Genomic DNA, 22,001 nt, shown 5'->3' with positions numbered 1-22,001 from the left:
TCCTTTTTTCCTTTCCTTCCATTCTCTCTCCTCTCCTTTCCTTCAATTTCCTCCTCTCCTTTCTCCTTTCCTTCCATTCCCTCTCCTCTCCTCTCTTTTATCCTCTCATCCTCTCCTCTTCTTTCCTCCTCTTCCCTCTCCTCTCCTGTCCTTCAATTTCCTCCTCTCCTTTCCTCCTCTCCTCTCCTCTCCTCTCCTCTCCTCTCCTCTCCTCTCCTCTCCTCTCCTCTCCTCTCATTTCCTTTTTACCTTTCCTTTCATTTTCCTCTCCTCTCCCCTCTTTTCTCCTCTCCTCTTCTTTCCTTCCATTTCCTTTTTTCCTTTCCTTTCCTTTTCCTCTCCTCTCCTTTCTCCTCTCTCTCTCTTTTCCTTCCACTTCCTTTCCTTCCACTTCCTTTCCTTTCCTTTCCTTTCCTTTCCTTTCCTTTCCTTTCCTTTCCTTTCCTTTCCTTTCCTTTCCTTTCCTTTCCTTTCCTTTCCTCTCCTCTCCTCTCCTCTCCTCTCCTCTCCTCTCCTCTCCTCTCCTCTCCGCTCCTCTCCTCTCCTCTCCTCTCCTCTCCTCTCCTCTCCTCTCCTCTCCTCTCCTCTCCTCTCCTCTCCTCTCCTCTTCAGTGTTGTTGTGATTTTTGTCAGGCAGACTCTTGTCTCTCTCATCATGTTTGAAAAAGCAAATCGAAACGTTTTTGTCTCCTCCACCCGCATTCATCCCTTCCATCCTTTTTCCAACATCTCTTATCTGCATCAATCTCCCTCTCTTTCTCCCCCTACTCCTCCTTTCCTTCTCCTATCCTCCTCCTCCTCCTCTTCCTTCGTTCCTCTGACACCTCTGTCACTTGGCCTCCTCTAACCTAACCTGTAATTTCCTGGTGTTTAATTTCGTCTTATTCATTTCACATTCGTCCCTGCTCGTCACTCTGTTCACCTTCCTCCCTTTCATCTCTCCACCTTCATCCCTCCTCCTCCTCTTCCTCTTCTCCCTCCCTTCACCTCCACCTCCCCCTCCACCTCCTCCTCCTCTCTGTTTTGTCTTCACAGTCACTGTATCCATCAGATTCTAGACAGTGTCCATCACATTCACCAACATGACATAGTGCACAGGGACCTGAAGGTTAGTATGTGTAGAGGAGCATCTGCATCCCTCACCTCCTCCTCCTCCCCCTCTTCCCCTCCCCCCCTCTCCCCATGACCTTTGCCTGCTTCCTTTCCTTCCCTTCCTTCCCTTCCTTCCTCCTCCGTCTCGTCTGTTCGTGTCGTTCCTGTCTGACGTCCGCCTGTCCGACTTGTCTTCTTGGTATGCTCTCATGTTTCCTATTTGCTTTTTTATTGTATTTTATTCTGGTTTTTAATTGGAGGACGCCTGACCTGCCTCACCCCTCCTCCTACCACCCGCCCTTCCTCCCACTCCTCCTCCTCTTCTTTTCACTCATCTTACAAACAAACTACATCACGAAAGCTCCTGTTGCACTGACTGACAACCTGATCAATCAATAAATGAGCCTTGTACACACACACACAACCTTCTTCAGGTGTAATAAATATCCAGTGTTTGCTCATGTGCTCATACAACCATCAATTTCTCCCACCAGACTAATTATATAAAAAAAAACACACACACACAATTATTTACTGTGTTCTTCATTGATTTTTCCCTCCCTCCTTCTCCTCCTCCTCCTTTTCCTCGTCGTCCTTCGCTCTCTCTGGCTTTGAATCGTTTATTTTCTTGTATTGATTGCTGTGCTTTTAAGTGCGTCTTTATATCTCCAGCTCAAAAGACAGAAAAAAAACACACACATACACACACAACAAAAGAGCCATGATGCATTTAACACTACGAAGGCTTGTTATGGTTTAAGATATTCTTCTACATGTCTTCTAAGCTGCCGGTTTGTGAGTGAAGAAGCTTTTATCTCTTGCTCTGAATCGTCAATACTCAAACCAGCGTTGTCATAATAAACCCCCCACTGGACAGCCTGCTGCTGTGTTTCTACTATTCTCTCTAGTCCACAAATGAACTGCTTTTAATTTTCAGTCAATTCTCAAAGGTCCAATTTTGTGTAAAGTGAAATTTCCATGTCTACTCTGATTATAGATCAGCTCTAGGTTCATTATTAATACTGTGAAAGTATCAAAGCCTCAGTCCATAGAGAAATGCACACAGCCTGTATTCAGAAATCGAGCCTTAAAATGATCAATCAGGACTTCCTGTGACTTTGTGATGTCACAACAAAGCTCCGCCCCCTCACCACCTGGACCCTCCATCCAACAACTTGCAGGATTTGGTTTCTCTGAGTGTTTTACTCTGAAATCTGCTCTATTTTTTTATTGCAACACTCAGAAAACTGTGTCACTGTGACACGTCTTTTGCAACAACTCAGGACGGTTTAGTGACTTAATTATGACAGAATATCTTTTATTGAAGCCTAGAAAATCAAATTGCAACTCGACTGGCCGGCGGCGGCAGCGTGGAGCCATTGAGGCTGTAATTCTAGCTCATATGGAGTCGTCCTTTGGCAGCAGTTCTTATCTATTTATAATGGTATTTTCATTCATTAAAATTAGAAGTTCTTTAAGTTTGAAGTTCAAATTTATGAAAAAAACTTGCATATTCTCTGACAATATGAACCCATAAAGTTGAAGGAAAGACTTAGTTTTTATTTATTCATTTTAAAGTTTATTTAACAGGGACAATACATACAACATTGCCACAGAAAATGGGAAACTGTGATGCATATACGACATCTAGCTTCAGCTAATTTGCTGTCTTTGTCCCTGGTCAGGCTTTAGAATAGAATAAAATATACTGAATACAATTTTTAAAAAAAAGAAAATGCAATGACGGAAGGAAACACGTCTCTACACTTCACTTTGTAAGGCTGGACAGACGTTTGGTTTTTATTTTTTGCTCTTCCAGCGAAGACACGGGTGTGTGTCCCTCCTTGATTAAACAGCAACCACAACAAAACATGTGACATGAGAAAACCAGATCTGTAAACAAACACAGCTTATAACAGATTACACACACACAAACACAAAATTCAAGTGTGTACAAATAAATCCAGCTCGGATAGCTGTCGTCTTGCAGCCGTGTGCATGAGTCTAATTCACGTAAAGTTCACAGATTTATCTCCGAGCCGATTTCTGATTCACGTTAAACGCTGTTGTAAACACACAGGGGCGACAAGGATGGGTCTTAAAATACAGCAGAGATTGGGTGTGATATCCACAGCAGGACCAAACCTGAGCCGCTAACTAACACAGGAACGTTTGGGATGAGCTCCCTCATTCGAGCAACGCACACACACACACACACACACACACACACAGACACACACATACGCACACACACACATGCACAGGATTCTCACCCTGCGGGTTACAGAGCTCAACAGCTGACAAAGTGGGGGAGGATGGACACACACACACACATTGAACTGCATGCATACCAACACACTGGAACACATTTATGTATGAATGAGGGTGCAACAGAACACACACACACACACACACACACACACACACACACATATGAAACGATGGAAGTGGTTTTAGCCTCGGCCGCACATTTGCAGACACATGCAGCCACGTGCTGCTGTTGGCTCCCGGTGATCACTCAACACACACAGCTCTTAGTATTTGGGCCGTAGATGTGACCTGCCCAGTATTTATTCATTGGGAGACCTTTAGAAACAAGACACAGGATTCAAATTTATAGCTTTGAACTTTACAGCCATGCCAGTCCATCTTTCTATCGCTCTCCCTCTCTCTTTCTCTTTCTGTTTCTGTCTCTCTATCTCTCTCTTTGCCTTGTTTCTCTCGTGTTATAATATTTCGCAAACTGGCCACTGGACTCCTGCACATTAGTGACCTCAACAAGTATCTGATTTTAGTTTTAATTGTCAGGTTATTAGTTTTTAATGAATCTTAAATTAGGAGTGCCCCACATGGGTGTGGGTTTGAATCTGGCTTGTGACCCCTTTGTCACGTCACGTCATGGCTGTTGAGTTGTTGTTGTTGGGCAAAACAAGACATCTGGACATGTAAAGTTCATCTTCTGCAAAGTTTTGATCCTTTATAGATTAAACAACTGAGTGGAAACACAAACAGCAGGTTAACTGAGAATGAAAATAATAGTTGGCTGCAGTTACGTTGAAATTAATACACATTTATTTACATTCATTGCATTTAGCCTGGTAAAATGTGATATTAAAAACGCCTAAACTTGTTTTAATCTCATAAAATCTTCATTATTTAAAGGCACAGGAAACGTCATGCTTTCACAATAGTTGTATTTTCTCACATTTCCATATATATAGATAAACATTATGTGGGAAAATGAAGCATCAGATGACAGTTAAAAATCACCAGACTGCTCCAAACACGAGGTTTTTCTATTAGATGCGAGTGAAATCGAGATGACTAAGTAAATAATGCAAACGTCAAGGCCCCGCGCGCAAGCGATAATCCAATGCGGATGTGGTTGCTGTGGCAACCCGTGAACCCTGGCACACCCGGTGTTAGTGTAAAATAAACTGAAAAAAAAAATCCCACAAAAACGTCAAGGTCGAAGCTTCGCTCAGAGCTGCGGTTATAATTTTTTAATGGGATCATAACACCAGCCCTTCAAAGTAAAATACCAACACCCTTTCTAAGTTTTTTTAAAATCTGATATTTTTTCTCCGCCCAGAAGCAAAACAGATTTTTTTTTTCAAACAGTAAAGAAAAACAAAAAACAAATAAAGGAGTTTGATTTAAGTCGTTTGACTGCTGGGACGTGTTGTTCTATCACATCGCTGAGAGAAATCGATGCTGTCACAGTCGCAGCTTCTCATACACCCTCGTTTTATTCTGTGTGTGTGTTTGCATCTATTGACACACACACACACACACACACACACACACACACAGTCAAAGGGATGCTCCTTTTATCGGTCCTCCTCCTCAACAACACGGAGGTCGGCAGGCGGCTGCTCTCTCATCTGCAGCTGATCGATCAGACTAATGGCCTGTCAGTTAACAGCTGCCCAGCTGTTTCTCAAAGTCAGACTGGTTTTTTTTCTGTCTGTGACAAATCAATTCACAACTGAACGTCTGAACCTGGAAATAAATAAGATGTATTGAAATGTGTATAATGAAAAAAATATTTTAGTTTATTTCTATTGACACAATTTTTTGATAATGTGTCATTTAATTTTTTTGTTATTTTAATAAAGTCACTATTTAATAAATAATAAGTAGTATTTTTTTCTTTAGTCAGTTTTAATTCACAAAATGAGTTTACAAAGAAAAATCAATGTCACATTTTTACCATCAAGGTTCAATATTAAGCAAAATAACACAACAAGACACAGCTGATTCTACTCCAGAGGGTGATATGTGCTTTAGTTTGAAATAACAAAGTTTAATTTTATATCTTTTATTTTTCAGATTAACCTTAAACAGTGACACATAGAAGCAGCTGAAGTTTATTTCCAGAAGGGCTGGTGAAATAATAAGAAAGAGCGAGAGAGAGGATCTTTTTCCATTAAAAAGAAAGCCTCTCAGAACCCAAATATATTTTTTTCTTTTTTTTTTTTAACCATAATAGTTATCAGGTAAATTAAACATTCAAGTTTGGCCTCATTCAAAACTCCTTTGTAGTGTCAAGTTCAACAGCTTTGTCTCTTCTGGATATGACTCTTCCTCAATATCTAGAAATATACAAAAATGCAAAAACACAACAGCACAATTGGGCTTCAAAAAGTCTGCACGGTTCATAACCAACAGCAGGTTGGCAAAAACCAACAAACACACAAACCTCAGTCTGAACTTTTTGATACATTTGGAGCGAGTCAGTGCACAGGAAGCAGAAATGCACGGTCGAGCTTTTATCATCACACAACACAACATCATCAACAAGACAAGTGTGTGTTTGTGTGAAGCTCAGGACTTCCCATAGCTGGACCAACACAATGCACATGGACCTACACACACATACACATGTACACGCTGTGTCATCACACTGTATTATATCATGTTCCCAGCTCACAGGTGTCTCCTACCTGACTCTGTATACACTCACACCTCTGCCCCTCCCCTCCTCCCCCCTCCCCCCTCCTCCCTGGGTTTCCCTCACACCGTTCTGGACTTTTGAGTTTTTATTTATTTTTAGTGTCGGGTCGCTAACCGACCATCAGACGGGTGGGGGGTGGAGGGGGGTGTTGATCCCAAACACATCTTCTAAATGTTATTAATTGCACAATGACTCACTCCTTCCCCTTATACCTCCTTCATCAACGCCTTCATGTCCGTGGATGTGCTCATCCAAGAAGATCAGGGTTCAGAGGAGTCGATGTTCACTGGTTAGCTGCAGAATAAATCCACTCAAAGGGGTCTTCTGTTGCAGAGCACCCACATCCACACCCCCCCTCCCCCCAGCTACATCCAGTCCCCCCCCCTCCCTCGCTCCAAAAACACATCACTGACGAAGGTTTTTGTAGATTTTACAGTTCACCTTTTAAAGGGATAGTTCAACATTTTGGCAAATTGGCCCATTGCCATAATCCCTATAGTTTTAGCAGTAGGTTTGTTACCTTTATTTGTCGGTGCAAGCTATTTTTAGAACGACGGAGCAGAGCCGTGAGCTGCTCAGAGCTACGCTACGGAGGCTCACGGGATTTCTTGGTTTCCCTCATCAAACTCATCAAATACACAATCCAACAACTCCAAAACGTTCTGGTGGACAAGTTGGGACCTGCACATTCACCACGCTATGAGATAATAATGGAACGTTACGAGACAGAGTCGTTTGCACGTTCCCGCCGGGGGCAGTTTGGAGTTGTTGGATTGTGTATTTGATGATCGCTGTTCTAAAAATAGCTTGCACCGACAATTAAAGGTAACAAACGTCCTCCTATCAATTATGGGGATTATGGCAATGGGCCAATTTGCCAAAATGTTGAACTATCCCTTTAACCTAATCTGTGTCGCTAAAGAGAGTGAACACTTGGCAACAGACGAGTCCTTTAAACCTCTGTCCTACACCTCATACAACCCCCACAACCCCCTTCTCCTCCCCCCTCCCTCCCCCCCTCCCTCTGGCTTGTGCACGGGATTGTAAGCGCTGCTCAGACTAACATGCGCCCCCCCTCGCCCCCCTCCCCCCTTGGTGTTTGCATGCAGTCATTGCATCCAGCAGATCCTGGAGGCGGTGCTTCACTGCCATCAAATGGGCGTGGTGCACCGGGACCTGAAGGTGAGTGATGGTGTGATGCTTATAACGTCTGTGTAAAGCTGGGGACGCACTACACGATTCTCGCAGTCGTTGGCGATTTTTAGAGTCGCTGCACACAAACCGACCAACTGGCTTCAGCAGATTTTTTTAATTAGGACTGAGGATCGCACATTTAACGGCTGGACCAGATGAGGGATCACAGACTAAATAGACGATTTGTCCAACCAACTGAAGCCACCTGAACGCACCAAACTTTCGCAGGACTGCACATTTAGTTAGCCTTTGGAGCATTTCCTGTTTGTGTCCGAATGCAATCGACGTCTTAACGTTAGACATTAGAAAGTGTCTGCCTTTTTTCCACTTCCAACGGCTCCTCAGCTCCCTGGTCAACGGGAGACAACGCCTCCAAGGCGACCGCAAAGTTGGGCTACCACGGCTACAGCGCAGAGCCTCCTCAACAATCTGATAGCTAGCATGCTACGTGGCCAATAATTAACGGCATGTAAAAATCTTGGGATACGAGAGGTGACGGAGAATAGGTGCGTCGTGTCCAATTTTGGAAACCGTCAGACAGTAAAGAGGCCCGTTACCCGCGCCACTAACAAGGACGTTATTCTCCTCGTCTTGGAGGAGACCGAACTCCTCCCAAACATCTAAATTTAACCCTTGACGATTTATTTTCTCCAATTTCCGTACCCATTAACTTATAATAAAAGTATAATTTTCACCAGTCAGACACATTTTTTGCGGGTAAGCTGTCGGGTACGCGTTGCAGGACTCTGCCACGTAGAACAGGCGAGAGAAGGTCGCAATTCAAGGAGGCTTCAAATTGGGACAGGCCTCGTCCTGACGCTGTGACATAATCAGCCTTCAAATGCGTCCTGCCGAAAGATGCAGCTCCTGAATTGAGACACAGATATGGACGACGTACGTCTCGCTGCTACTGTCGTTTGTGCTGCCATCTGCTGTGAGAAATCATGGTATGGAGATCATGATGTGGAGGAGTCGACGTTGGCTTCTGACGCTACTTCCTGTGTCCCACCTCATCCATTTTCATTGGCGATTGGCAACATGTGTATAGCTACACACTACCCGATTGCGTCCAGACCCAAAAAACAACAACACTTTCCGATCCGTACCCCATCACACATTACTGTAACAGATTTCTGCGCCAACTTGCCGTGCCAAATCCCCAACCTCAAGTGCTGACTGGTGCAGACAAGGCCCCGACTGTGAATTTGGGGTAAAAAAGGGTAACAATTGTGTAGTGTGTCCCCAGCTTACGGTGGGTGGGGGGTATCTGTGGGTGTGTTAACTGTGTAGTCTGTGTTACAGTGTGTGTCTATGATAAGTCAATGAGAAGCTGTGGATGTTATAAACGCAGATAAAAACACACGTTTGAGGCTCCTCCTCTTCCCACTCGCAGCTATAACCGTCCTTGTGGCTTTGTGGCCGTCACAATGAGACTGTCAAACACCGCCACCGCCACCGCCACCGCCACCACCTCAGCCCGACCAACCAACCTTCCTCCAGCTCTGCTCTGCCACACTCAGCCTCCAGCTCTGTGCACTCGCCCTCTGTCCCTGTTGTTCTGTTGTTCCTCTTCTTTGGAACAGGACCCAGGGGAGGATGTTAACGTTAACGTGACCTCTGCTTCATTAACTTGTCAGTGAGAGACTATTAAACCAGACTATTGATTATCAGACACCTCCCTGTGTACTTTGATTGCAGCTATAGATCAGTTAATGACCCCTTGGTTGCTGCGAACGTCACGGCTCTTTCTCTGTAAACGGCCACCAATTAACTCGCCGTGTCGCCACATTTTGTTTATTATACCGGCCTGACTTGGCTGGTAGCACAGGTTCTTTTTAGGGCCCCTGGAAACTGAGAGCCAGTTACTAATCCTGTACCGGCTTCTTCTTCGAACTGTCTTTTGTAGACGTCCATGTACATGTGTCACATGGTTCCAACGGTCGATGTTTGGTGTTTCTTTTAAGGATTTTTACACAGAGACTGAAACACGGCCTCGTTAATGTGAAAGCTGCAAACCAACAACTCATGTGCAAGTTTTTAAATTTAGCTCGACGCTGATCAAACCACAGATCTGAGCAGCGTGAGAATCGGCGTCGACATTGATAGAAATCAAACTGTTTCCTCTCCTCATTGCTGTTTTGTATTGTGTGTGTGTGTGTGTGTGTGCATGCAGGCGTGTTCATTGCATCCTCTAATGATGCACTTCTTCTTCAATGCAAATGTCAGTCCAGGCATTCCAGCAAAGGCGCGTTGTGTTTATCAGAACCGTTGTGGCCATTTCTTTATTTAGCCGACGCGACGATCTGGTTTCACACCCAAGTGTCGTGGAGCATTTCATGCAATAGGTCATAGTGTGATGACTGAGGACAGCCTGGGTGACAAGAGCCCTCAAATTAGGAAATGGGTTATGGCAAATGAGATGACAACACAGTGAACAGATCTACATGTGTGGCGAAGAAAAAAACACCAAATTGCTCAACACTGTAATAGAGGAAATATTATATACATCATACAGGCTCCAAAATGCCTCCTTTGTCTTATTAACTTACTTTTTAGTCTGATAATTTCTTATTTAAATCACGTTTCCCATGTTTAAACTGTATTTTTATGCTACCAACATGGCAGTGTGTTTGATTTTGCAGAAAAAACTAATTGCCGGTGCAAGCTATTTTTAGAACGGCGGAGCAGAGCCGTGAGCTGCTCAGAGCTACGCTACGGAGGCTAATGGGATTTCTTGGTTTCCCTCATCAAACTCATCAAATACACAATCCAACAACTCCACAACGCTCTGGTGGACAAGTTGTGACCTGCACATTCACCACGCTATGAGATAATAACAGAACGTTACGAGACAGAGTTGTTTTAGAGGCAAATGCAGAGACTGCTTGATGAAAAACTGGCCCCGACGGGAACACACATCAGCAGTTTTGCATGAATTTACCTCTAAAACAACTCTGTCTGGTAACGTTCTGTTATTATCTCATAGCGTGGTGAATGTGCAGGTCACAACTTGTCCACCAGAGCGTTGTGGAGTTGTTGGATTGTGTATTTGTTGAGTTTGATGAGGGATACCAAGAAATCCCATTAGCCTCCGTAGCATAGCTCTGAGTAGCTCACAGCTCTGCTCTGCCGTTCTAAAAACAGCTTGCACCGACAATTAAAGGTAACGGACCTACTGCTCTGACTATAGGGATTATGGCAATGGGCCAATTTGCCAAAATGTTGAACTATCCCTTTAACTTTGGCCAGGTATCTAGTTGGGAATAGCATCAGAAAAGTTTCCTCAAGTGTTTTTCTGACAGGGTAAAAAAATAAGAAATAAAATTCACCACACTTCAGCGGTGCTGCTTAAACTGGAGGTCCGCATCTCTGCCATGTTCTCTTAAGGAATTAGTCAGGAACGCTGCAGCAGCTCCACATCCAACGAAGTCGGAGCGATAGAATAGAGAAGAGAGAGCTGGGAATCGTTCCACTTCAAACACCCACACATGACCTGCTCTAGAATACAGCTCTCTCTGTGCTCCCATCAACCCCCTCTCCCTCCACACACCCCCTCCCCTAACTCGCTCTGGTCCTCAGTGTGTTCAGACGTGTGTGTGTGTGTGTGTGTTTGAAGTGTGTGTGTGTGTGTGAGCGCTGAGGAGATGGACAAGGACGGAGCAGCTTCTGTCAGGAAAGTGACGCCGATAGCTGCTGTAATGTCTCGGCTCTTGATGCTTCACATTGTGTCTCTGCACCTTTTTGATGGAAGCACATGCAGGCTTCATCAGAATTTCCACCCACATCCGTTTTTTCACGGATTATCTTACTGCTGCAGTGTTGGCAAGTCCTAACTCTGCCGTTTACAAAAGCGTAAAAAGCCTGACCAAGTGGTAGAGAGCTGCGAGGATGTGATGATGACACGAGGTATAGGCACAGAGCCTCAGGATTACTGCCGAGCTCTCTCACAGTCCCTCACTCTCTCTCTCTCTCTGTGGCTGTCTTTTTCATTTCCCTCTCTTTTACTTATAGGCTCAAAAACTGCACTTTTAAAATATCTTGGCGCTTTAAATACACAGCGTTCTGTTGCCTCTAAACAATTGAGCTGAGGGGAGAGAGCAGAGGGAGGATGGCGAGCAATGCTGCTGTTGCTGCTGCTGTTGCTGCTGCTGCTGCAATGCAGGGGAGGCAGTGACAGAAATGCAGCCTAAATATAATGTCCTCATTCCCCCCCCCCCCCCCCCATCATATGCAGTAATGTTTGCACAGCAGTGCACTTGAGGAAACAGCCACACTCGCTAATTGGAAGAGAAAGTAGAGTTGTGCAAGTGACATTAAAGGGAGTTACTTTTAATCCCTGAAAGACACAAGAAAACTTACTGCATGCAACAACACTCGGCGGGGCCTCTGTGTAGTTGTTAGACGCCACCATCAGGCTTTTAAAGATTCACATCTTGTCAAAGGCTCCGCAACAAAACAATTAGGGGTGTGCAAAAAAATCGATTCACATAAGAATTGCAATTCTTATTTAATACGATTCAGAATCAATATAAAATGTCCCAAAATCGATTTGAAAAAAATGAAACAAATCTGCTGGCTGTCGGCCTCCATTTCCTTAGAATTTAAAAGGCAGCATGTTTACCTGCACTATTTTTTTTAAATAAAGAGGTACTTTTAATTTTGTTACTTAAGCAATATGTGATGTTGCTTTTATGCAACAGTTTAAACAATTCCATCTAAGCATGGATACATGTTTAAACCTCAATAAATGTGAAAAAGACACTTTAGTTATTCTGTCTTGCAAAGCAGACTGGAGTAGATCATGAGGATCCTTTGCACACTGATAGACTGAAGCAGAAATCATTATGAATCAAATCGTTTTGAATCAAAAATCGATTTTGAATTGAATTGTAGCCCGAAAAATCAGAATCGAATCAAATCGTGAGATAGTAAAATATTCCCACCCCTAAAAACAATGCATTCATTTGTTTCTCTATCTACAGCTTAGCTCCAGTACTCACACTAACTCCTGGCTGTGTAATGTGCAGGGAGGTAAACCCTGTGATTTTTGTCCAACATCATCAATATGTTATTTATGAGTTATTATCCCTACCTCCCACTGCTGCGCTTAAAAATTGTCTTTCAGAATTGCCAGCTGCCTTTTTAACAACAGACGCAACAGTAAAGTGAGATGAGAGAGAGCGAAAGTGTGAGCGATAGAGGCAGGGGCCAGTGGGGATAGCAGCCCATTATTAGAGGCCTCCTCTGACAGAGAATAATGAGGCTGGTTGCATTATCTGGGCCACAGAGATGGAGCCTATAGACCACGGAGCACACACACACATCGTACGAGGCCACGATGAAAAAGCACTGCAGACCGCCCAGGTTTAACACTCTGCTGAAATGCGGACTAACTTTCATTGTTTAGCTTTTATGTGTCCGTGTCAGTTAATGTGAATTAAATCTGTGTCTGTTGTGTACAGTATGTGGTGAAAACAGATCCTCCAGATGTGCATGTGTGTGTATACAGTATATACTGTATACATGTTTTTGTTTCCCCTTTCACTCTTCGTTTAAAAATGTTTATTAACCGTATTTCTCTCCGTGTCCCCCCCCCCCGTCTGTAGCCAGAGAACCTGCTCCTGGCAAGCAAATGTAAGAATGCCGCAGTCAAGCTGGCCGACTTTGGCCTGGCCATCGAGGTGCAGGGCGATCAGCAGGCCTGGTTTGGTAGGTACAGCACACACACACACACACACACACACATACACACACACAGGAGTCAAACACATCTACATGCACAGTAAGAGAGTTATGAAGTAACTTTGGAGGATTCGTTTTGACAAAGCGACATCACCTCATTGATGTCATGTTGATGTTCAACGTGTGCTCCCTCGTGTGGTCGTGTGGACGAGGAGCTGCAGAGATTCATGCACCAATTATAAACACGTGTCGAGTGATGTTTCTGGTCTTACCTCAGCTCACGTTGTTCCTTATTTAAAGATTGAACGTCTTTGTCAGTGAAAGAGGCTTTTGATTTTTTTTTTCTTTGTAGTTTTTTGCATTTGAAAAGTACTATACACACACCTGAATCCGTCCCCCACTCATCTTCACAGTTTAAAGCTCCATATATATAGTATATATTTTTTGCTATTAAACTTTTTATTTGAAGAAACAGCTCATACATATACATCTCATCAAGTCTTATCATCAAAGCATATACAGAAAGAAAATAGGTTAAAAAAGAAAAGGAAAGAAAAAAATTCAAAATGTATTCATTACAAAAGCTCAAAGCTCCATATTTTATTAAGATACATTTGTGGTTTTAAGAATAAAAAAAAACAGCTTAGTGTAGTTGATCGGCTGATTGGCTCCAATAAATTCAGAGCAGAATTCAGGTAAAACACTGAGAGAAACCAAATCCTGCAAGAGTTGGATGGTGGGTCCAGGTGGGTGGGGCTTCGTTGTGACATCACAAAGTAACAAAAGTCCTTAGTGTAACTTTGCATCTCTTCTCTAGAGCTCTGTCTTCTGATTGGCTGACCAGTTGAGTGATTGAAAATCTAGAAAAATATAGCAGGTTTCACTCAGTTAAAGCAAATCTTGTAAGGTTCATGTGGGTGGGGCTTGGCCCTGTTGTGACATCACAAAGTTACAGAAACCCTGACAGCTTGTTTCAAGGCTCATTTTCCAAACACATGCCGCGTGTATTTCTCTGTGGACTGAGGCTTTGATACTTTCACAGTATCATTATATAACCTAGAGCTGCTTTATAACCACAACACACATGGACATCTACCTTTCGCCTATGCGGGACATTTAATATAGATTTTTATTGCAGGTTTTTGTTTCTTAAATGGAGATTTACAAAAACTGTGAATGAGATAACTGATGATATTGAGATGCACGGCCACGTCTCACCTGGATTCTCCGCCACAAACCTCTTCACCTGTCAGTGAATCAGTCGACCTCAGCAGCGTTCGAGCCCTTAAATCTGTCTTGAAGATCTTGGTCTTAGCTTCTACTGAAGATTATCTTGATTTCTATACAAGCTGTGATCCAGGGATCGCAGCTACACAATCTGTTGCTTTTGAAACACGTCAATCAATATGTGTACGTGTGTGTGTGTGACTGTGTGTGTGTGTGTTTGTTTGTGTTTTTCCTGCAGGATTTGCCGGCACACCGGGGTACCTGTCCCCTGAGGTGCTGAGGAAGGAGGCATATGGCAAACCTGTGGACATCTGGGCCTGCGGTGAGCACAGGGACACACACACACACGCTTACCAACACACACACACACACTGGATGGCATTCCCTATATAATAACACACACTGAAGCTTGTTTTCTAACAAATCTTGTTTTTTTTTTCTCTGTGTGTGTGTGTGTCCATATGTGTTTGTGTGTGTGTGTGTCTCAGGGGTGATCCTCTATATCCTGCTGGTGGGTTACCCTCCTTTCTGGGACGAGGACCAGCACAAGCTGTACCAGCAGATCAAGGCTGGGGCTTACGATGTGAGTCTCCTCCTCCTCTTCTCTCTTCCTCCTCCTCCTCCTCTCCTCTCCTCTCCTCTCCTCTCCTCTCTCTCCCTCCCCTCTCCTCCCACTGCCCTCGTTCCTTTTTGGCAGCTCTTACATAACTCAGTCACCTCATTCATATTTCAGGGGTGCAGGAGAGGGAGTCTCACCTTAGATCACATTCAACGCCATGCCAAATACAGAGAGAGGGAGAGAGGGAGAGAGGGAGAGGGGGAGGTCGACTCTGGCAGTGATTGTGGGCTCACAGGGCAAAGACCTTGACATTTATACCTAGACACAACAGGACCTGATGGGTTTAGACTCTCTTAACAAATTGCCGGGAGGCCTCTGCGCTTGGAACCGGCCCTGTGATATTAAAAAAAAAAAGAAAAAAAAAAGCAGGCACACACTCACAGAGGGGAGGACACAGTGGATTAAATGTTGAAGGCACACGCACACTGGCATCATCCTTGAGTTCACATTCGGCCTCTGACGTGTGCAGCTTGTTATGCTGCTGTTGCTCTTTTGACCCAAAGCACGCAACGCAATAAAGGCACAAAAGAAAAGATGCAAGTATGAGGTCTGCATAAAAAATCATCATATTGGGATTATATGAGCTGAAACTTGGATTTTAATCGGACTAGCAACATTTGTTTTTTCATTTTCACTTAAAAATTGAATTGCTGATGTGAGTTTTGTTTGTGTCTTTTAGCAAACAAACAAACATTGTTCTGTTATATCTTAATATTACTATTTATTGGCCAGAGTGTGTCTGACAATGTTGTGACACATTTTTCCAAATTGCTGCTCCTGCTATTTGGATATTACATTTGGCCATACTGCAATTTCCATTACATTGCGATTAATCGTGCCAACATTGGCCGCCTTACATGTAGCTTCTTTCTATTTATAGCTATGGGATATTAAAATTAACACTTTGACAAATGACAAATAAAACATTCATCATAGCTCATAAGGATCCATTCAGTATCTGATCAGGTCCAATGTATTTATCGGATATCGGACTGACGGCGCTAACCGAGATTTCAGTGTTAGCCGTTAGCATTTCAGATAATCAATCTGAAAACTTTAAAGGTGTTGTTGCTGTAACAGTCCCAACTTGATCTATCCTGTTAAGCTGAAGCTTTGTTTTACTTATTCAAAGGTTTTCTTATACTTATATGAAGGTTGTTTTTTTTTATATTTGTTCCTACATATTGATTTTTTTTGTACTGTTCTTGCACTTTTATTTGAAATATTGATACATTTCTTTGCTCAGCTCATGTTAAATGTGAAGGTTGTTGTTGCTGCTCCTCTTGCTAAATGTGATATTACCGGTATGTTTCTTCTCTCCAGTTCCCGTCCCCTGAGTGGGACACCGTCACCCCAGAGGCCAAAAACCTGATCAACCAGATGCTGACCATCAACCCAGCCAAGAGGATCACGGCTCAGGAGGCCCTCAAGCACCCATGGGTCTGCGTAAGTGTCCCCCTGCTGGAGACAGAGGAGCAGACGAGACGTCAAATAAAAGACAGAAAAAACTTAAATTCCTGTCGTCCTTCTGTCTTCATCCTCCTCCTCTTCTTCCTCTTCTTCTTCTTCTTTCTTTCTGCAGCAACGATCCACAGTGGCGTCTATGATGCACAGACAGGAGACCGTGGAGTGCCTGAAGAAATTCAATGCGAGGAGGAAACTCAAGGTCTGTTTGCAGAGCTCGCTCTCTCCCACATCTTCTTCCTCTGCTCCAGTACAGGCTGAAATAAAGACAGCATTACATCTTTCCCATCATTTTGGAGTCACAAAGTGGTGTTTGCGATCATTTAAAATCAGATTAAAAGCCCTTTAAAGTGTAATTATAATGTCTTTATTTAAAGAAGACAGTGCAAGAATCACTCAGACCTTTCCAATATGATATTCTGTGTGGACACGGCAGCTTAGCCAACGGAGCGCGTCACTGTTTCCCTGCCGTGTTTGGCCAGTCCTGGCTCGGCTCGGCTCGGCTCGGCTCACATACCAACACATGGGAAGCTGGAAGCATAAACACAGGTGGCTGCAGCAGGCAAATGTCGAACCAGTCAGCCAAGACGCCACCTGCATGAACCAATCCTCTTTGGCTTTTTTCCCCTGTTTTTCTTTTTCTTTTTTCTTTTAAATCAAACAGACGACAGCAAGAAACCATCAGGAGGAGCATAATACACGAAGCAAATAAGACAGATCGGTTAATTTGACATAAACAATGTACAAAAACGCAGCAGCTTGTTCGTGCTGAACCTGTTTCGAGTGACTAATAGGAACAGACAGAACATGTTGAGAGAAGGTGCATGTGTCAAAAGTAGAGCAAAGAAAACGACCGGAGCGATATTGAACGTCACAGGCTGATCTATGTAAAAGTGTCTGGATGTGATATTTGTCTTGACAGGATGTGACTGTAACGGTGCAGTCAGACTCCGGGGCATCGGCTCTGCACCTAAATTTAAACCCACATTCATTAGTTTCATTTCGTTTCAGCTTCTTCTGCTCTGTTCATGTACGTAACACTAAGCATACAGGGTTCTGCTGTGTTTGTGTGTTATCATCGCCCTCCACCGCTCTTAAAATACGACGCGGTGCCATTTTCACAGCCCTATAAAAAGTTATCAGCTCCAGTTTAAAACGATCTCTCCAGAGAGAAAAGTGTCAAGATTAGCTGCGTTACTCATCTCTCCCCTCCCCTTTTATTTCTTTATCATGTCACTGTCGCTTTTTATTCCTCCTGCAAATTGAGCCCTGCACAAATTCTCTGCTCCAAGCGAGTTTTACAATAAAATGACATTTTTTAAATCAATTCAGATCTAACCTCGCTTTGCTCTCTGCCTGTCTGGGTCCACTGTTGATGCTTTTACATTAAATTTGTGCAGCTACAGGAGTTATTCTTCTCCTAGAGGCATGTTGAAATGGTTTCTCTTTTTCCTGTGTAATTTGAGGAATATTTGAACTGACTCTAAAACCCTCTACATTATTTCAATGTGAGTTTTTCTTCTGATTTTGTGTGTAATGGACTTTATGTTTCACCTGATAGGAGTCAGGATTTGTCTGCAGAAACTTTTAAGAGACGCTTTAATTTTAATCAACACTGCAATACAACAGTCAGTGACATAAAGTGATAAAAAGGTTTATTTGAATACAAATATCAATAGTGTTATATATCCAGTTATCAGTCCTGTATTTTACATTTTTCTTTTGCGTTATCAGGTAAAACACTTACAGTAAAGAAACTAAATCCTGCAAGATGTGGTTATTGGGCCCAAGTGGGCGGAGCTCGGGGCATAGTTGACAGTAGAGAGTGATGACTGCATTTTTGTGACATCACAAAGTTACAGGAGGTCCTCACGGCTCGTTTTCAGGCTCGTTTTCTGAATACAAACTGTTTGCTTTTCTCTGTGGATCGTTCAACCACATACAACTAGGGATGGGAACCTTTCACATTTGAACCGATACGGTACCGATACTCGGTTCCTCTGAAACGGTGCCAGTACACAACGGTTCCTGTTTTCTGTACTTTTTGTGTGTATGTGTGGTAATTAAAGCTGTTTTGTCTGTAAAAAGAAAAAAAAAGTAAAAACTTCTGAAATTGGAATATTTATTTTCCAACAACATCACAACTCCTCAGCTAATAAGGCGTGAAAAGCCAAAAAATATACTTGAAAAAAGGAAAAGAAAATGATGAAGCGTACCGGAGAATATTCACGTATTGACGAGAATTCGGCCGGTACCAATAAAAGTACCGAATTCAGTACCCATCCCTACATACAAATTAATAATAGGACAATGAAATCTAATTTTACATAATACTGGACAGTTTAAAACAAAGAGTTAAAACTGAACATGTCTTTTGTTTGTTTTCTCCTCAGGGGGCCATTCTTACCACCATGCTGGTTTCTCGAAATTTCTCTGGTAAGTGTTGCCTGGACAAAGTTAAACTCGTAGCCCCGCCCCCTCATGACTGTGACTCTACCATTCATAATCTGTACGTGACCCCATCAGTCTTAGTTTTACATGTAAAATCTAGAGACTTTCTTGTCTGCATGCCAATTATACTGATAAGTATAGAAACTTAAGGATTTAAATGTTTGTTAAATATATAAACAACTCTGTTAAAGTCTTAAGTTTTGAGGGACATGCCACCCTGTTGGAGTTGTCGTCCAACTTTTAGCAGAAGTTTGAGGATCAATTTAAGACAGAAAACACAATCAGAGTCCATTCAGTCCAAATGGTGGCATGTGCCTTGTAAACACTGGTAACTATGGAGATTCAGCGACACACGCCCAGTTGTCTCCCTGAAACCAATAAGATGTATTTTATTGTGAAGGTTACAAAGCATGCTTTCCTAAGCAAAACCACATCTTCATTTCATCTCGGTGCAACTTCAGCGTTTCCCTCAGTTTCCTCCAAGCGTTTCTAATTCTACCTGAGTTAATGAGACTTATAAGATGTATATATGTTTACATTTATGCTTATGATACAAAGCATTGTTCTTATTTAGACACAAAAACGCTGACATTTTCAAATTAAAAGCATATTCAGTTCAGTGAGATGACACTTCAGGCAGTGCTTTGTTTTAGCTCATTTTCAACACAACTACCTTGTGACGCCTGTGCTGATTTAAAAAAAAAAATCCACATTGGCAATAATTAACTCACACTCACTTATCATCACTGTAAAATGTAAAAGTAAAAAGGTTTGAACTTAGAGTTGAAGCATTGGAAATAATTAAGTCATGTCAGGCTGTGTAATGATAATAGCACTTTATATTATATATCATATTAAAGCAAAATTAGAGATTACAAAGTGTTTCATGATGGAAATAACAAATCAAAACAGTTTAGATAAAAGACCTGGAAACACAAACATATGTGAAATATTTAAAAGCTTTTAAGACAAAAAAGTATTTGGGGGGAAACACTGAATTTGACCAGCAAGCTGTGGATGTGTTTATGTACAGTGTGTGTGTTTTGTGTGTGTGTGTGTCTGTGTTTGTGTTTATCTCTGTACTAGATGATACTTTCTTTAAGAGTTAAAATTGTCTTAGTTTTTTTTTTTTTAAATCTCTGCTGTGATGTGATCCATGATGGACAATGTAAATTGTTGTACATCCTACGGCCTCAGAGTGACTTTCTATAAGTCTTTAAGCTGCTTTTTACTCATTCAGCAAGAAAAAACTCCAGTATTTCCCATCAGTTTTTTCTTAATGAGACATTTTTAGCACATCGTTGGATATTAAAGCTCGTCTTCAGAGATTGATCTTATAATTTATATTATAAGGAGTTGAAAAGAAACTTGATGCAGGAACTTTAAAGATGAGTCAGGCTTGAGTTGTGAAGTGTCGAGGGTTGAAAGCTGTTGAACGTACGGACTTTCTCTCAATGAATCACGACCACTGAGTCTGTGTTCGTGTACCGTGCGTTTTTACATATATAGATGTATGCGTGTGTCTGAGCAATATAAGTGTGTATGTGTGTTCGAGCATGCTGCCTCAGTACACATGACTCACAGCGGCCGCTCTGACACTATAAGCCTCCCACAGGGAAATGGTCTGAACATCCACTAAACAACCGCTCAGCTCTTTAAACTCCTGCACACACACACACACACACACACACACACACACACACACTGAGCCAGGTGTGTTTGTGTGTGTCACTACTCTCCAACTCAGCCTCTGTCCTCCTCTTTGGAAGCCGTACTCTGTTACAAGTGCGAGGTCGTCGGCTGAAAAGTTTTTACAAAAACACAAATACAAAAAAAGAAGAAGGAAAAAAAAAACAAGAAACAGACCTTCTGTAAAAAAAAAAGAAAAAGAAAAAATATCAGCACCACATGAAAGTCAGCAGTCGTGCTTCACGCCGTGTGTTTCTATATATTCTCATCATATATTATGAGTCATCTGTTATGTAGTGTATCTGTGTCCTTATGCCGACACAGAGGTGGATCGTACTGCTTCCACATGCTGCTGCTTTGAAGCACTCGAGGTAACTTCAGGTTTAACTCTGGGTTTTCAGTCCCTATACGATGTTATTACACCCTATACCATGGTAACTGATGCTAAATTTAACTAACTTAAAGGGATAGTTCAACATTTTGGCAAATTGGCCCATTGCCATAATCCCTATAGTCATAGCAGTAGGTTTGTTACCTTTAATTGTCGGTGCAAGATATTTTTAGAACGGTGGAGCAGAGCCGCAAGCTGCTCAGAGCTACGCTACGGAGGCTCATGGGATTTCTTGGTTTCCCTCATCAAACTCATCAAATACACAATCCAACAACTCCAAAACGCTCTGGTGGACAAGTTGGGACCTGCACATTCACCACACTATGAGATAATAACAGAACATTACAAGATGGAGTTGTTTTAGAGGTAAATTCATGCAAAACCGCTCTGATGCACGCTCCTGTCAAGGGCAGTTTTTCATCAAGCAGTCTCTGCATTTCCCTCTAAAATAACTCTGTCTCGTAACATTCTGTTATTATCTCACAGCGTGGTGAATGTGCAGGTCACAACTTGTCCACCAGAGAATTTTGGAGTTGTTGGATTGTGTATTTGATGAGTTTGATGAGGGAAACCAAAAAATACCATGAGCCTTCGTAGTGTAGCTCTGAGCAGCTCACAGCTCTGCTCCGCTGTTCTAAAAATAGCTTGCACCGACAATTAAAGGTAACAAACCTACTGCTATGACTATAGGGATTATGGCAATGGGCCAATTTGCCAAAATGTTGAACTATCTCTTTAAATAAAGTTTGGACCTGTTGGACTCAGCAGCATGTGGGAGCACGCTTGCTTACAGTAAAGCAGATTTACTGACTAACACTGACTAAAAACTCTGCGCCGCCGCCGTCACCTCCATCACCCCTAACGATGACGCTGTTTCCAGGTTTCCGTAGCGACAAAGCGCAGAGTCTCATCATCAGAGACCGAAACGTCGCAGCTGAACGACGTCATGTGTGTTTAACCCCTCGTCGTCTCTGAACTAATGAGCCCTGTTGGTTGTCTACGACTTTTTTTGTCCCTCACATTCTCTCTCTCTCTCTCTCTCTCTCTCTCCTTCCTCACCCCCTGCTGTGTCTCTCACCCACTCCCCCTCCTCCTCCTCTTCCTCTTCCTCTTCCTCTTCCTCCTCACTCCCACTGTCTTTCCTTATTTCCCTTCTTTCTAAATCTCATCCCGCCCTTCTTCGTCCCTCTGCACCTCTTTCCTCTCTCTCCTCGCCTTGTAACGCTCTCTCTCTC

At 42.8% G+C, this 22,001-nt stretch overlaps 1 protein-coding gene across 1 annotated transcript in view; it reads left to right on the top strand.

Moving 5' to 3' along the window:
• The window catches only part of LOC310991451 (calcium/calmodulin-dependent protein kinase type II subunit beta-like), an 89,798-nt gene that overhangs the window by 29,043 nt on the left and 38,754 nt on the right, over window positions 1-22,001 (top strand). Inside the window, exons 6-12 of the mRNA XM_083979164.1 lie at window positions 1,036-1,108; window positions 12,850-12,952; window positions 14,391-14,474; window positions 14,641-14,735; window positions 16,095-16,217; window positions 16,354-16,437; window positions 18,629-18,671. Of these exons, the coding sequence (XP_083835290.1) occupies window positions 1,036-1,108; window positions 12,850-12,952; window positions 14,391-14,474; window positions 14,641-14,735; window positions 16,095-16,217; window positions 16,354-16,437; window positions 18,629-18,671 (605 nt within the window). The remainder of the gene's footprint in view (window positions 1-1,035; window positions 1,109-12,849; window positions 12,953-14,390; window positions 14,475-14,640; window positions 14,736-16,094; window positions 16,218-16,353; window positions 16,438-18,628; window positions 18,672-22,001) is intronic.

Source organism: Trachurus trachurus, assembly GCF_905171665.1.
Source record: "Trachurus trachurus genome assembly, chromosome: 9".
In the NCBI taxonomy this organism is placed as follows: Eukaryota; Metazoa; Chordata; class Actinopteri; order Carangiformes; family Carangidae; genus Trachurus; species Trachurus trachurus.
Note: the sequence above shows the minus strand (reverse complement) of the source record. Positions and strands in the feature narration are given on the sequence as shown.